The sequence below is a fragment of the Diceros bicornis genome, chromosome 31, assembly GCF_020826845.1.
Source record: "Diceros bicornis minor isolate mBicDic1 chromosome 31, mDicBic1.mat.cur, whole genome shotgun sequence".
Lineage (NCBI taxonomy): Eukaryota > Metazoa > Chordata > Mammalia > Perissodactyla > Rhinocerotidae > Diceros > Diceros bicornis.
In genome coordinates, this window is record NC_080770.1 from 9,911,278 (window position 1) to 9,927,526 (window position 16,249).

Below are 16,249 nucleotides of genomic sequence, written 5' to 3' on the forward strand. Positions count from 1 at the left end.
ATTAAGAAAATGTGGTATATATATGCAATGGAATACTACTCAGCCATAAAAAAAGACAAAATCGTCCCATTTGCAACAACATGGATGGGCCTGGAGCTTATTACGTTAAGTGAAATAAGCCACAAAGAGAAAGACAAACACTGTATGATCTCACTCATATGTGGAATATAAACCAACACATGGACAGAGAAAACTGGACTGTGGTTACCAGGGGCAGTGGGGGTGGCGGGTGGGCACAAGGGGTGAAGGGAGTCATATATATGATGGACAAACAAAAATGTACAACCCAAAATTTCACAATGTTAGAAACCATTAAAACATCAATAAAAAAAAATGTCATCTGTTGAGATAAGTTCCTTTTACATCTATTTTATTCAGAGTCTTTATGATAGATAGACACTGTATCTTGTTTAATGCTTTCTCTGCATCTATTGAGATGATCATGTGATTTTTATTCTTCATTATGTTAATGTGGTGTATCACATTGATTCATTTATGGAGGTTGAAGCATCCTTGCATCCCTGGAATAAGTCCCACTTGATAATGGTGTACAATATTTTTACCGTATTGCTTTATTTTTGATTTGCTAATATTTTGTTGAGGATTTTTGCACCTATTCATCAGTGATATTGGCCTGTAATTTTCTTTTTTTGTGTTGTCCTTGTCTGGTTTTGGCATCAGGGTAATGTTGGCCTCATACAATGAATTAGGAAGTGTCATGTCCTCTTAAATTTTTTGGAAGAGTTTAGGAAGAGGTATAAAATCTTCTTTGAATGTTTAGTAGAAGTCACCAGGGAAGTCATGCAGTCCTGACTTTTGTTTTTTGGGAGGTTTCTGATTACTGTTTTGATCCCCTTACTAGTGATCAGTCTATTCATATGCTAAATTTCTTCTTGGTTCAGTTTTCAAAGGTTGTATAATTCTAAGAATTTATCCATTTCTTCTGGATTATCTAATTTTTTGACATATAAGTTTTCACTGTTTCTCTTATAATCTTTGTATTCTGTGGTATGGTTGCAATTTCTTCTCTTTATTTTCTAATTTTATTTACTTGAGCCTTCTCTCTTTCTTTGTGAGTCTACAATTTATAATTGTTAATACTCAGGGCATTCTGTCTCGAGTAAAATATGTGTCCAATGCTTTCAGCAACAGCATGTCTTTTTCTAACGTTAATCCAGACAATGTTGACACTCACTGAGAACCAGGACAGTGAGGACAGAAAACCCATAACCACTCCTGAGATCTTACCTTCCATTCCTCTTATGGATACTGACTAATATAGATGTCAGGTCCTGTCTTCCCTATATCCCATATCCAGCTCCCATCCTGCTCACCTCCAGGGTTAGGGTGTCTCCTGCATCCTTCCTTCCATTCCTGTGCGCAGCTCTTCTAAGTTCCTTTAAGCCCTCCTCAGGTTTGTTGGTGATAATCAGCCACCGAGCAGACTCCAAAAGCCACCTGATCAAAGAACAGAACAGAGATGCAGTTAACTCTTATTTACCCATTTTTCACATAACCTTTGTCCAGAGATGGGAAGGGGTTCTGAATACGTCACCCAAAATATGCTGCTTTGGCATATTGATGACTTGAGCTGAAGACACTTGAGAAACAGCAGATGCAGGAAGAACTCTCTGTCTTCCCCCTTTCTACCTAAACATAGGTCATCAAATTTTACATGAGAAGATGCCCTTCCTGTGCCAGGAAGAGAAGAACATTCTTATCACCAGAGACTGGGAGTTGACACTGAAATGGATGTGTAGAAACAAACACTAGAATGATTCATTTTCCCAAAGTTTCCCAATATTTCTTAGTCACAGTCCCACAAATTACCGCCCCTGGTCCAAGTCACTTTGTCTTGCCGCATCTCCTCAATTTAAAGATTTTTTTGGGTGTAAAAGTGTATATATGTTTTTGGCCTAATGATTTCTTTGGGTCTTCATTTTTCTTCTGAAGACTCCTGTGTACATGAAAAAATATTAAAGAAATTTGTTTGCATTTCTCTTGTTAATCTGTCTTATGTCATCTTAATTCTTAGACCATCCACAGAACCTAAGAGCGTAGAAGGAAGTTTCTCCTCCCCTGCTGATATCTTTTCCCTCCAATCTAATACCCACCAATGTTTGTTTATACCAGAAAATATAAATTTACTTCCTCGTATGTGATAACTAGGAAAAATATGAGGATGGTACCTTAATGCGGTACACTTTTGCTGCTGTGAACACAGACTTGGAGTCATATTGGCTTCCCTCTTATTCAGAGGAAGTGCCAATTTTAGCAACTAAAAGTACAGTGTGCCTAGTTAAATTTGTATTCAAATAAACAGTGAATAACACTTTAGTATAACAATGTTCTGTGCAATACTTGGAACAACTCACACTAACATTTTATTTTTTATTTACCTCAAATTTGAATTTAATGGGACATTCCATATTTTATCCAGTTAGCACCTAACAATAGAGAACTCTCAGATAAAAAGAAATTTCACAAAATCAATGAATAATTTTCAGTGTAACTGTCTGCCATTTAATATTTATAATATTATTATAAAAAATATTTGTTGTTTATCTGAAATCCAAATTTAAGTTAGTGTCTATGATGTAGTCTGGCAATGCTGTCTGTTCAGCTTCTGGAATCACACAAATTAGTAGAGCACATGCTCAAGCATTGACCAAAGACCAAACAGAAGTCCTGTGTCCTGATTCCATGAATCTTTCATTCCAGGATCCTCTAAAACTAAGAGAGAGCTTATACCTTGAAGACAGAAGGATGGCAAATACTGGCAATGAGACCACCAGCTGGAGGGTGCGCCAGTCTCGAATGGCAAAAGCCAGACCTCCTAATAATATCTGCCCGATACTATTTGCACAGGTTTTCGTTGTCATTCCCGCGGCTTGGTATCGGGGCACTGTCCATTCTACAACTGAAAGAAAACACAAACAGGATTTTGACTTTAAACAAAGGTGGAATGTCAACATCAAAGTCAAGGCTTGCAAAATGTACAAGATCAAAAGCTTTGACTTACTGAGAAAAGTACTATTTAACATGATGGTCGTGACAGAAAGGCCAGCAAAGAAGCGTAGTGAGCAGTAAATGAGGAAGGTGGGAGCAAAGGCTGCACAGGTGTCAGCAATGGCAAACTGGAGCAAACACCATCTGAGTATTAACCTCCTCCCAAACCTGAGAAACAGATACGGGTTAGATTACGGAACAAAAACAATCTATTGTAAAAAGATGCGTGAAAAAGAAGGCACATATTGAAATTCAGGGAATGTTTCGGCAAGTGAAACTTTGCACTTAAAACCTTAAATTTTCAACAGATAATCAACAACAGATCATCTCAGAAGCAACCCTCCCTGTTTGTAAATAGAGACTGAGTGTAACAAAGCTTCTTCTCTAATCTGTTACCAGTAGATCTTTGACACCAATTGAAACAAAATAAGACAGACTGCAATACTGGAAATTTTAACACACCATAAATGTTCCTTGTAGTAACAGATGGATTTAGAATAGTACAGTCTGTATAGTGTCTAGAACACAGTGGAGCTACATCTTTTCTTTGGACTCTAGGGCCCTGCAGGCTAAGGCAAAGTGATGTGAAAGGTCTCCTTCTGTTATGGATTCCTAGTTTCATACCATTGGTCAGAAAAGACACTTGATATTATTTCAAACTTTTAAATTTCCTAAGAGTTGTTTTGTGAACTAACAAATGATCTATGCTGGAGAACATTCCATGGGCACTTGAGAAGAATGTGTATTCTTATTACTCTCATGCTGCTTTTTTCTAATTGATTCAGATACTTCTCATAGAATTTCGTCACTTCTTAAAATTATTAGTTCTCTCTCCTCTTCCACATGAATCATTTCTAGATTTCTTTGAGCTCCCTACTTCTGTCTTCCTCATGGCCTACTTTATTTCCAATGCTTTTTACTTTGTTTTCTCTCTTTAATTGGGTTCTTTTCTCCAGAATTTTTTTTTTTTTTAGAGTTTCAGTCTCTTTGGTGAAGTACTCCTATTCATTAGTTTTATTCCTGAGCTCATTGAGTTGTCTTTTTGAGTTTTCTTACATGCATTGAGTCTCTTCATGACAGCTGTTTTGAATTCTCTGTCATTTAGATTGCAATATTCTCTGACTTCAATTTTGGTTTCTGGAGAGTTGTCATTTTCTTTCTGTTCTACCATGTTACCGTAGTTTTTCATGGTGCTTGATGAGTTGATCCTCTGCCAGTGCATTTGTGGTAGTATACACTTTTCTTATTTGGGTAAGGCTTTAGCTACTTGATTCTGATACGCTTTTGGTTGTATTTGAGAGCCTGCACTTTCCACCCTCACTGCCTGTGCCAGAGACATTGTCATTGTCCTACTTGTGCCTCCAAGGATGCTGGTGCCTTGCAGCTTACAGTGTCACTTCAGTCTTGGCTGTCACCTCCTGGGTCACCAGGATGCAAGCACCTCTGCTGCTTCCAGGGTCACCAGGACCTCACTTTCCCCCACTGGCTCTCTGTGGGCTCTCCACAGGCGCAGGTGCTGCTGCCCCATGCACCACCTATAATGCTGATCCTGGGTTATGTGAGGGTGCAGGCAGCACGACTGCTGGGTGCTGGATTCATGGGTCTTGCTGCCACTGCCAGGGGCCATGGGTCTTGTATACATCACCTGCTGCTGATAAGGCTGGTGTGGGGGTGTTGCCACCGGAGGTTGGGTCAAAGTTTCTGTTGTGATTTGTGAAGCCTCAGGTCAAAGATGCTACCTGCCACTGCTGGAGGAAGGGAGAGTGGCTCAGCCATCAGCACCACTGCTGCTCCTGCAACCTCTGGTCTCCACTGCTGGTGCACATTTGAAATCTCAGATCAAAGTGCCATTGTTTCTGCTGGGGGTATCCACATTTTGGATTGCCACTACCAGGGAAGAGGGAGGGAGCTGGGCCACCAGTACTGCTGTGTTTCCTGAGCCCTCTGCCACCACTGGGAGAGGAAAAGGGGTAAGCCATGAGTGTTTCTGCTGCTCCTGCAGCCTCTGGTCTCTGGTGCTGTTGCCTCTCTTGAACCTCAGGACAGGGCACTACCACCACCACTGGGAGTATATGCGTTTTGGATCACCACCACCACTGGAGGGTGAAGGGGTTGCTCTCCTAGATCCACTGCCTCCCACAGGTCCAGTTTTTTCACCTTCAGATGTATAGATACATGGATCTCTCAGACATTCTGATGTGCTGTGCAGGGAGTCCTTTGTTGGTCAATGGATGTCCTACTCTTGCAATGTAGAGGGGAGAGACAGAGGGAACAACTCACTCTGCCATGATGCTGACATCACTCCTCTAGTTTTCTTTTCCTTTATTGTCCTTTTCTGGCTTTGGTATCAGGATAATGCTGGCTTCATAAAATGAGTTTGGAAATGTTCCTTCCCTTTGATTTTTTGGAAGAGATTGAGAGGGATTAGTGTTAATTATTCTTTAAATGTTTGGTAAAATTCACCAGCAGCGATCTTACCCTGGGCTTTTCTTTGTTTGGAGATTACTGATCTCTGATTCAATCTCCTTACTACTAATTAGTTTGTTCAGATTTTCTATTTCTTCTTGATTCAGTCTTGGTAAGTTGTATGTTTTTAGGAGTTTTTCCATTCCTGCTTGGTTGTCCAGTTCATGGCATACAGTTGTTTATAGGGACCTCTTGTATTTCTGTGGTATCAGTTGTAATGTTTCCTCTTTCATTTATAATTTTGTTGATTTGTGTCCTCTCTTTTTTTCCTTAGTTACTCTAGCTAATTGTTTGTCAATTTTGTTTATCTTTTCAAAGAACAAACTATTAGTTTTGTTAATCTTTTTTATTGTTCTCTTGTTCTATGCTTCATTTATTATTTCCTTCCTTCTGCTAAGTTTAGGCTTAGTTTTTTTTTTATTTTTCTACTTCCTGGAAGCATTGAGTTAGGGATTTTATTTGAGATCTTTCTTGTTTCTTAGTCTATGTATTTACTGCTATGAACTTCCCTCTTAGAACTACTTTTGTTATATCCCGTATGTTCTGGTATGTTGTGTTTCCTTTGTCATTTTCTCAAGATACTTCTTTATTTACCCTTTAGTATATATTCCTTGATCCGTTGGTTGTTCCAGAGAGGTGTGGTTTATTTTAAATGTATTTGTGAATTTCTCAGTTTTTCTCCGTTATTGATTTCTAGTTTCCCTATAGTGGTCAGAGAAGATACTTGGTATCCTTTCATTCTTCTTGAATTTGAAAAGACTTGTTTTGTCTCACCCTATTGTGGTAATTGTTTCACAATATATATTTGTACAAATCTTCATGTTGTACACCTTAAACTTACACAAAGTTATATGTTAACTATGTCTCAATTAACATGGAAAAAGGAATATGGAGCATTCTAACAGCAAAAATAAACTGATGTGAAAGGAAAATCTGTGAAAGAATATGCCAAAGTTAATTACTGGTTGCATAAGAGCTGCTCTCTGCTGAGTGTGGGTTTGCTGATGTTGGACAACATGGTTCCTCTAAAGTAGAATAGAAGAGAGCCACAATCCAGACAGAAGAACTTATAGAAAGTTCTCAGAGGAAAAAATTAGGTAAGATGAAGAATGAAGAAACATAGAACTATAAGGTTAAAAGATAAATGGAAAGAAAATTCTATGTTTCACAGATTTCTGGTAAAAGGGGTCTTCCTGTAGGCAAATTGGACTAAAAAACCTGTGATGATTCTATATGACCAGTAATACTAATGAAAGGACAAAACTTAGGATTGGGCAACTGCTCTGTAACCTCTGCTTTACCCACACTATATTTATATTATAATACAACTGTTAAATCTTTTATAGTCTGAGTTATTATACAATATGTACTTTACTCCTATGTTTGTGTTTCAATTCTGAATGGACTAGAATCTATACAAAGAAGTGCTATGATGAAGGAAATGATGTAGTGATGATTATTGGAAAGCCTGGTCAGTTAGAATAAAAGCAGTTACATATATGATATATAATGTACTCATACAAAATGGTCACAGATAAATTTGTTAAATGTAGTGATATTCATGTTATCATGCCTTTGGTGGCAATCTGATTGTCCTTTCCCAAAAGGGGGATTAGGAACATCATGATGGAGCCACACTGTGGAGCACTATGCAGGAATTAGGAAAATAAACTGGAACTATACGTAGGAATGTGTATATGTCTCAAAAACATAGTGGTAGTTGAACAAACAAAAAAAATGAGAAAACATATTTACATAATATGTAAACTACAATATATGTAAATGATACAATGTCACTTGCTTTGTGAAAACACAAATAAATTTAAAATAGTATAGTTAACACATTATAATAATCCCCACATTTGGAGGAGAGAAATGGGAGTGGAGCATGGAGAAAAAGTGAAACAGATTTATACGGATATATATGAGGTGAATTCAAGGCCAAATTGATGAGGACACTGTCTCATATAATGAAAAGTATGATAATTCAACCACCTGTTCTTGACATCCAAAAACAGAGAAATTTGTGTTGTGCAATATTTAAAGGCTATTGTTTTATTATTAATTACTGCATGATCTGGTTAGAAGCTCACCATTGCTTATCCTTTTTCTGGACATAGAGGAAGACTATACTTCCCAGTCTTATAATTAATTAGGGTCCATGCACCTGTGTGCAGACCATGCACTATGGACAGAAGTGACATAGGCCAATTCCAGGCCTGTCCATACTGGATCTATTTTGGTTCTACCCATTCCATCTGACAACGCAGCTGGAAACAAAGAACTTTTGATGAAAAGTCACGTGATGGAAGGAGATATTTCCTGAGTCATTGCCTAGAAGATGGGGGCCTGGATGGTTACTTGACACACACTAAATATGACATCAGTGAGAATCATTCTTTTATTCAGGTAACAAATTTTGATTCTGGATTTTTTTACTGCAACCAGTTACCTTGACTAATACAATAATGCTTGATTACAATGACGTTTAATGAAGATGACTAGAGAAGCTTTGTGTCTATTTATTTTTGTATATGTTATCAAATTTATTTTTAAAAAATTTTTATTTGAAAAGAAAATGTGATATATATTTATAAACAAATATGTCAAAAGAGGTTATGCAACTACAGATACGCATATCACACATATCCCAATTTTACTTAAAACATGTATTTGTGATGTATGTAAATATAACAAATGATGTTAATGTTGGTTACCAGTTGTGAGGATTTATTACAAACCACTCTTTATTTTGAAAATTTTCAAAAATTAAAGACAATTTAAATGAATACTATAGTGAATCTTGGCATAAACTTCAACCAGATTCATGACAAGATATCATCTTGCTGCATTGCCTTTATTTCTTTGCATGTATGTGAACACAAGCACACACACACTCTTTTTTTTGTTGAATCATTTGAAAGGCAGTTACAAATCATACGACATATCACTCCTTTAGCATGCAGTATGAAGAATAAGGACAATTTCTGATATTATTAAACTTCCATTATCACATGTAAGAACACTAACAATAATTCCTTCATATCAGCTATTAGACCATATTCAAATTGCCACAAAGGTCCTCAGTATCTCTTTCTAGCTGTTATTCTTCCTTATTCCATCCATGACGTTGTTGGAGTTTACACATTGCATTTTGTTTTTACGTTTTGTCAGTTTTTAAATCTAGAATGATCACTCCATTTATTTTTTGCATGATGTCACCTTTTTGAAGAGTCCTGGTCAGTTGTCTTATAGAATGTGAAACCAGGACAATTTAAAATGTATTTTTAATTTTTATCCATATTCTAATTTTTTCCTCACACATTTTTTGGTCAGGAAATAACAAAAGGTTAAAAAAGTAAAATATATATTTGCATTTTATTTGCTGATGGCTTTGAGAGTCCTTTTTGCAAATATACAGTATTTTTAGAGCAGGTTCAGGTTAATAGCAAAATTGAACAGAAGATACAGAGATTTCCCAAATACCTCCTACCCGACCCCCACACACATGCATAGCTTCTCCCATTATCACATCCCCATTTATTAAAACTGATGAAGCTACACTGATACATCATAATAATCCAAAATTCATAGTTTAGATTAGGGTTCACGTCACATTAAGCATCTTTTCATGTACTTAATTGCTATCTGTATATCTTCTTTGGTGAGGTCTCTCTTAAGGTCTTTGGCCTAGTTTTTAATCAGGTTTTTTGTTTTGTTTTTTTATTGTTGAGTTTTAAGAGGTCTGTAAATTTCTAGCTAACTATCCTTTATCAGATATGTTTTTGCAAATATTTTCTCCCAGTTGGTGGTTTGTCTTTTCATTCTCTTGACAGTGTCTTTCATAGAACAGAAAATTTTAACTTTAATGAAGTCAAATTTATAAATTTTTTCCTTCATGGGTTATACCTTTGGTGTTATATCTAAAAAGTCATCACCAAACCCAAGGTTATGTAGACTTCTTCCTGTAATCTTCCTGGAGTTTTACAGTGTTGTGTTTTACTTTAAGTCCATGATCCATTTTGAATTAATTTTTGCGAAGGACATAAAGTCTCTTTCTAAATTCACTTTTTTCACATATATGTCTAGTAGTTTCAGCACTATTTGTTGAAACAAATGTCTTTGCTCCATTGTATTGTCTATACTCCTTTGTCAAAGATCAGTTGACTGTATTTATGTGGGTCTATTTCTGGGCATTCTACATTGTTTTATTTATTGATTTGTCTATTCTTTCACCAATACCACACTGTCTTGATAAATGGAGCTTTATAGTAAGTATTGAAGTCGAGTAGTGTCAGTCCTCCAACTTTGTTTTTCCTCTTTAATGTGGTGTTGACAATTCTGGGTCTTTCGCCTCTCAATATTTACTTTAGAATTCATTGTTGATATCCACAAAATAATTTTGAGATTTGATTTTGATTGCATTGAATCTATAGATCAAGTTTGGAAGAAGTGACATCTTGAGAGTCTTTTTAATATTAAGCAGGAATAGGGAAGGGCTTTTGTTACTAACGTTATGCAAAGAGCCACCAGTAAACAGATTCTACTCTATGACACTGAGTATGGCTTATCACTTCCTCCTCTTTACCCAAATTATTTAATGCTTCTATGGTTCTGAAAGAGGCTAGGCAGAAAATAACCTGATGACATTCTTTATATTCTCAAAGTGAGTGTCCTACATGAGGGTTCATAATAAATTCTTCATCATTAAAAAAAGACTTGAATGCATTAATGATGATTGCCTTTCTCCCAACTCTGAGACGTAGGAGTCTTCTGTTCTTTCCATAAAATTATTATGCTCAATGGGATACTTTTGAGACCAAAAAGGGATGTTATTAATAATTAAGCCTAGAGTGACCAGGCAAATGGGATGACCAGTCACTCAAGGAATAAGGGAAGTTGGGATATTACATTAGATATGCAAAAGGAAAGGATTCTAGGAACTGATGCTGAGTAGGTTTGTCTAAGCTCAGACTAGTGTTCAGTCTGCACAAGATTGTGATCACTGAGGTAGTTGTCTGAGTGCCAGAAGCCCATATCTACACTCTGTGCCACCCTCACCAAAAATATTTATAAGTTGTTTCTACAAGGGCACCAGCATGGCTCTTATCCTTGCAATGGAGCAAAGGTGACGTCTGATTTGTTTGAGAGATTCAAACCATGAAGTTTTTTGTTGCTTTATTTACATCTGAACATTTAGATATTCAACATTTTAAAGGAATAAGGCCTCCAGAGAAAAGTATAAGACTGCATATTTGTGAATTTTGATGGAAAGGGCTGTTCTAGTGGGTGGGAGGGATATTCCAAATGTTTAACAACCAATACTCTGGGGGAAATTCACCATTAATAATGGACATTGGCCTTGACACCGAAGTGGTCAAATACAGTATACCTGCTGGGCCCTACAATTCCCCTTTGGTAGATTTCTCATGAGGGATGATTGTTTTAATATTTATGAGCTGAATATCAGCCTGGCTAAAGGTTATGCTTGAGGTAGATTATTTTCAAGCAGGTCAATATTCTTAGTACTGCTTTCCCCTACTTGACATCTCTTGCTGCATGACTAATAGACACCTCGAATTTATTATCTCCAAAGCAGAAGTCTTGGCTTTCTCCTCCATGTGGGTTTCTTTTCCCGTCTTCCCTCATCTTAATGGTATCAGCATTCAACCATTTGCTCAGGCTGAAGATATAGCTATCATCTTTCATCCCCCATTTGCCATATCATAGCTTCCTTCTTAAATATTTGAAGCCATCAGGAAATCTTATTGCATCTTTCTACAGATAGCTTCCCAATCCAGATCCTTGTTACCTTTTCCATGGACACCTTCCTAATTAAAATTCCCATAATTTTTCCTTAGAATTATTTGATAGTCTGTTAAATGATGTCCCTAGCACCACTTTTGCTCCCCAAGTTAGTTATCACTGAGGCACTAATAATGAAGATTAAAAGATTCTATCATAATACTTCTCTTAAAGACCTTTGATGCCTGCATTTCAGGTTTAGGGAATAAAGGACTTAAACTCTACAGCCTGCCCTCCACTCCCTCAGAGAAGAAATGTAAAGCCTGTGCATAACACAAAAAGCAAGTACCAAAAGAGAGTATTGGAGTGTTGGAGAGTGGATAGAAGCAGGTAGACTGTGGTGGGGAGTATATGCTCCCTCAAAGGAAACCAATGGGGAGCAATGTAAGGAAGATCTCATTTCCATGGCTATAACCTGGACTAAGGGGCAATCTACATAGTAAGTACAGTGGTTGGGTGCATGTGCAAATCTGCCCTCGTGGTCTGGAGAACCAGGTCACAGACCGTGGGAGACTGAGACCACTGCAGAGAGTGAGAGTTCCAGCAAGAGAAAGCGGCAAAGAGGGGATCTCTCAGCTGTGTCTACCATACATCCCTGATTGGCTGCTGAAACAGGCGTGTGCAGAATAAGCTCAAAGCAAGTTAGCTAAAGACATAGATCTGAACTGAGGCCAGTTGCATAAGAAACAGGGCATTTCAATCCCAGGCATGAAAATTACTCACTAAAATGAATGACTCAGTACTACTGATGAATAATAACAGAATCCAGAATCTCCACAACAATATTTGTAATAGTAAATATACAATTCAAAATTTCCTGACACATGAAGAGCCAAGAAAATGAAACCCATTCTCAAAAGAATGAAAATGATTTGAATCTTCTCCTGAGGTGAGAAAAATTTTGGAATTAACCAATAAGTATTTTAAAGTGGTAGTACAAGTATCCTTAAAGATGTAAATTAAATATGACTTACTAACATATGAAACTCACAGCTGAGAAATAGGCACTCTCAGCAGAGAAATTAACACAAACAATCCAAAATAATTGAAATTCTTGAACTGATATATAGCTTCTGATATAAAAATTCACTGTATAGACTTGACAGCCATGTGGACACAAGAGGGAGACTATGTGAACTTGAAGATAGAGCATTAGAAGTTATAGAAGGTGAAGAGCAGAGAAAAACAATGCTTTAAAATAATCAACACAGAGCCTCAGAGTGCTGTTACACCAGGAGTCAGCAAATATTTCCAATAAAGACTAGATAATTATTATTTTATGCATTGTGAGCCACATACAGTGTCTATCAATGTTCATATTTGTTTTCCCTTTTATATTAATATTTGTGTTTATTTTTATTACAGTAAAATATACATAAAATAAATTTGCCATTTTAATCATGTTTAAGTGTATAAACTAGTGACATTAATTACATTCACAATGTTGTGCAACCTTCATTACCATCTACTGCCCAAAATTTTTCATTACTTCCAAAGAATTTCTGTGCTTAATGTGTAATAACTCTCCTTTTCTCCCTTCCCCCTACTCTGTGGTCACCTCTAACCTACTTTTTCTTCTATGAATTTGTGGAATCATACAATATTTGTCCTTTTGTGCCTGTCTTATTTCACTTGAGACCTGTTTGTGTCCTAAATGTGGTTTACCCCAGAAAATATTCCATTTGCATGTCAGAATTATGTGTATTCTGCTGTTGTTGGGTGTTTTATATATGTGTGTAAGATCTAGTAGATTTAATAGTGTCCAAGTTCTCTATTTCTCATTGCTCTTTGGTCTAGTGGTTCTGTCAATTATTGAAAGTGGGGTATTGAAGTACATAAGTGTATTATAGAACTGTCTATTTCTCCCTTCAACTCTGCCAGTATTTGCCTCCTATATTTTGAGCTCTATTGTTTAGTGCACATATATTTATCATTGTTATATATTCTTGTTGAATTGACTTTATGAAAATCAATATATAAATTCTTTCTTTGTCACATATCACAGTGTTTGAGCTAAAGTCTATTTTATCTCATATTAGGACTAACCAACCAAGTTTTCTTTTGGTGACAATTTGCATGGAATATCTTTTTCTATCCTTTCACTTTCAACTTATTTGTGTCTTTAGATTCAAATGAATCACTTGCAGACAGCATATAGTTGGATCCTATCTTTATAAACTATTCTGGCAATCTTTGCCTTTTGACTGGAGGGTGTAATCCATTAACATTTAAGGTAATTATTGATAAGGAAGGACTTATTTTTGCCATTTTGCTATTTGTTTTCTGAATGTCCTACAGCTTTTTTTTATTTCTTACTCCCTCCATTACTGACTTATTTTTTGTTTACTTGATTTTTTTGTAGTGGAATGCTTTGTTTCCCTTTTCATTTCCTTTTGTGTATACTCTGTGGTATATTTTTTCTCTGTGGTTACCATATAATATCCTAAAGTTATAGTAATCTAGTTTGAATTAATACCAACTTAACTTCAATTGCATAAAATCTCTACTTCTATACAGCAATATGCTTGCCCTGTTTACATCACTGATATCACAAATTACACATCTAGACATTTAAATGTGGATTTAAAATGATTTTTAATACCTTTGTGTTTTAAATCCTTTGGAATATAAAAAGTAAATTTATACACAAAAATTTCCTTAATACTTGTTCTTATAATTGCCCATGTATTTACTTTTATCAGAGACCTTTTTTCTTCATATCTATATCTTCTTTGAGTTACTGTCTAGTGCCTTTTTATTTCAAATGGAAGGACCCCTTCAAGCATTTTTTAGGGTAGATCTAGTGGTATTGAACTGCATCAGCTTTTGCTTACCTGTAAGTTTCTTAATTTTTAGGTCGTTTTTAAATGATGCTTTTGCCAGATGTAGAACTCTTGTTCGACAGTTTTTTTCTTTCTGTACTTTAAATATATCATCCACTACTTCTGCCCTCCAAAGTTTCTAATGAGACATCAACAAATGACTTCATTGAGGAGCCCTTGTATGTGATGAATTGCTTCTCTCTTGCTGCTTTCAAGACTCTTTCTTTGTCTTTCATTTTTGCCATTTTGATTACAATGTTTCTCAGTGTGGGTCTCTTTGAGTTAATCCTACTTAGATTTTGTTGAAGCTCTTGGATTTGTATACTGATATCTTTCACGAAATTTGGAAAGATTTCTGTATCATTTCTTCACATAATATCTCTGCCCCTTTCTCTCACTCTCTCTTCTCTTTCTGAGACTCCTATAATTAGTATATTGGTCTGTTTGCTGATGTTCCATAAGTCCTTTAGGCTGTGTTTACTTTTCCTCATTCTTTTTTCTTTCTGTGCATCAGACTCGATAATTTTAACTGCCTTCTCTTCCTGTTCATTCTTTCTTTTGCCTGCTCAGATCTACTGTTGAATCCCCCTAGAGAAAATTTCAATTCAATTATACTTTTCACCTCCAAAAATTCTGTTTGGCTCCATTTTAAAATTGTATCACTTTGTGGATATTCTCATTTTGTTCATGCAATATTTTCCTCAGTTATTTTAGTTATTTTCCCATGTTTTACTTCAGCTTTTTGAACATATTTAGGACGGAGTTTTTAAAGTCTTTCCCTGGATGTCTGACTTCTGGGCTTACTCATGAACAGTCTCTCTCAGTTTTCTTCTCCTTTTAAAGATCCATATTTCCCTGTTTCTTTGAATGCCTTCTGATATTTTTTGTGTGTGTGGAACATTGGGCATTTGACTATTATAATGTGATAACTCTGGAAATCAGATATCCTCTCTTCCCCAGAGAATGCTCATTCTTATTTTCATTGTTGAAGGGTTTACTAGACTATTTTTTTGAGACATTTCCAAACTATTCTGCAAAACTATTAGCTCATGTTCAGCTAAGTTTTGACAGATTTTCTTGAATGTTGAGGTTTTCTAGTGTTTGCAGATTGGATCTGTTTTAGGACACTCCTTAAAGACTTAGCTAGGCTTGCACTGTGGGTAGGAATCAACCTGAGGTAAAGCTTTAGATATTCTCATGTCTTTTCTGATTACCTGCTTTGCCTGGCATTGCACATGGCTTTCCCAATTCACCCTTATATATGGCTGCTTTTGAATGTCTTAATTTCCCAAAGAGTCTCAGCCAAGCTTCTCCTTCATGTCTTAGATGGTCTATTGTATGTCTTCAGTAGTGTTTATTGTATGTCAAAATCTTTTCAAATAAAATACTCAGAAGAGTGACATTAGCATATTGGCAGAGTGAGCTGTTCCCTTAGTCTCTTCCCCCTAAGTTACAACCAAACCGACATTTGTTAACCAACAGAGGATTCCCTACAAAGCAAAAAAGGACGTCTGAGAGATCCACACAGCCATACATCTGAAAGTATGGATTATTGGATCCCTGGAAAGCAGTGGAAGGAGGTGAGTGGATCCCCTCCCCGTCTGCAGTGGCATTGATCTAGGTTATGGGTCTTCATGTAGCAGCTGTTGTGTGACTGTAAAAGAGGGTATGCACATGAACACTTTCATTTTCAGAGTTGAGGCTGGCCTGCAGGAACACTCCACACCAAGTAGCATGGCTCAGCCACCATGTGGGCACCCCCACCAAGCAGGCACCCCCACCAAGCACTGCAGCCCATGCAAACAACCCAAGACTGCAGAGTGTGCCAGTATGCATGAAAGAAAGAGCCCCTCCAACCTAGCACACCAGTTCAGCTGATTCTGGGCCAAGGTAGTGTTTCCACGCAAGAACAGCTCCACATCCTTATTGACATAAATTCCAGAAGATATGGCAGGTGCAGAAAATGCAGCACCTGCCACATCCCAGAGGTAGCAGGCGGGATCTGTGACCTGATACTCTCACTGTGCACTGGCAAAGGATCATTTCATCAAACACCATGAAGAACTACATTAACAATTCAGAGCAGAAGGAAAACACCAAGTCTCTAGAAACCAATCCTGAAGTCACAGAAATTTACAGTCTAAATG

The 16,249-nt window shown here is 36.7% G+C and overlaps 1 protein-coding gene across 1 annotated transcript in view; it reads right to left on the reverse strand.

The window, feature by feature from the left end:
* The window catches only part of LOC131394918 (organic anion transporter 7-like), a 56,609-nt gene that overhangs the window by 31,797 nt on the left and 8,563 nt on the right, over positions 1 to 16,249 (reverse strand). The window contains exons 3-5 of the mRNA XM_058526615.1: positions 3,023 to 3,177; positions 2,752 to 2,920; positions 1,335 to 1,458 (exon numbers count right to left, since the gene is read on the reverse strand). Coding sequence (XP_058382598.1) covers positions 1,335 to 1,458; positions 2,752 to 2,920; positions 3,023 to 3,177 — 448 coding nt within the window. The remainder of the gene's footprint in view (positions 1 to 1,334; positions 1,459 to 2,751; positions 2,921 to 3,022; positions 3,178 to 16,249) is intronic.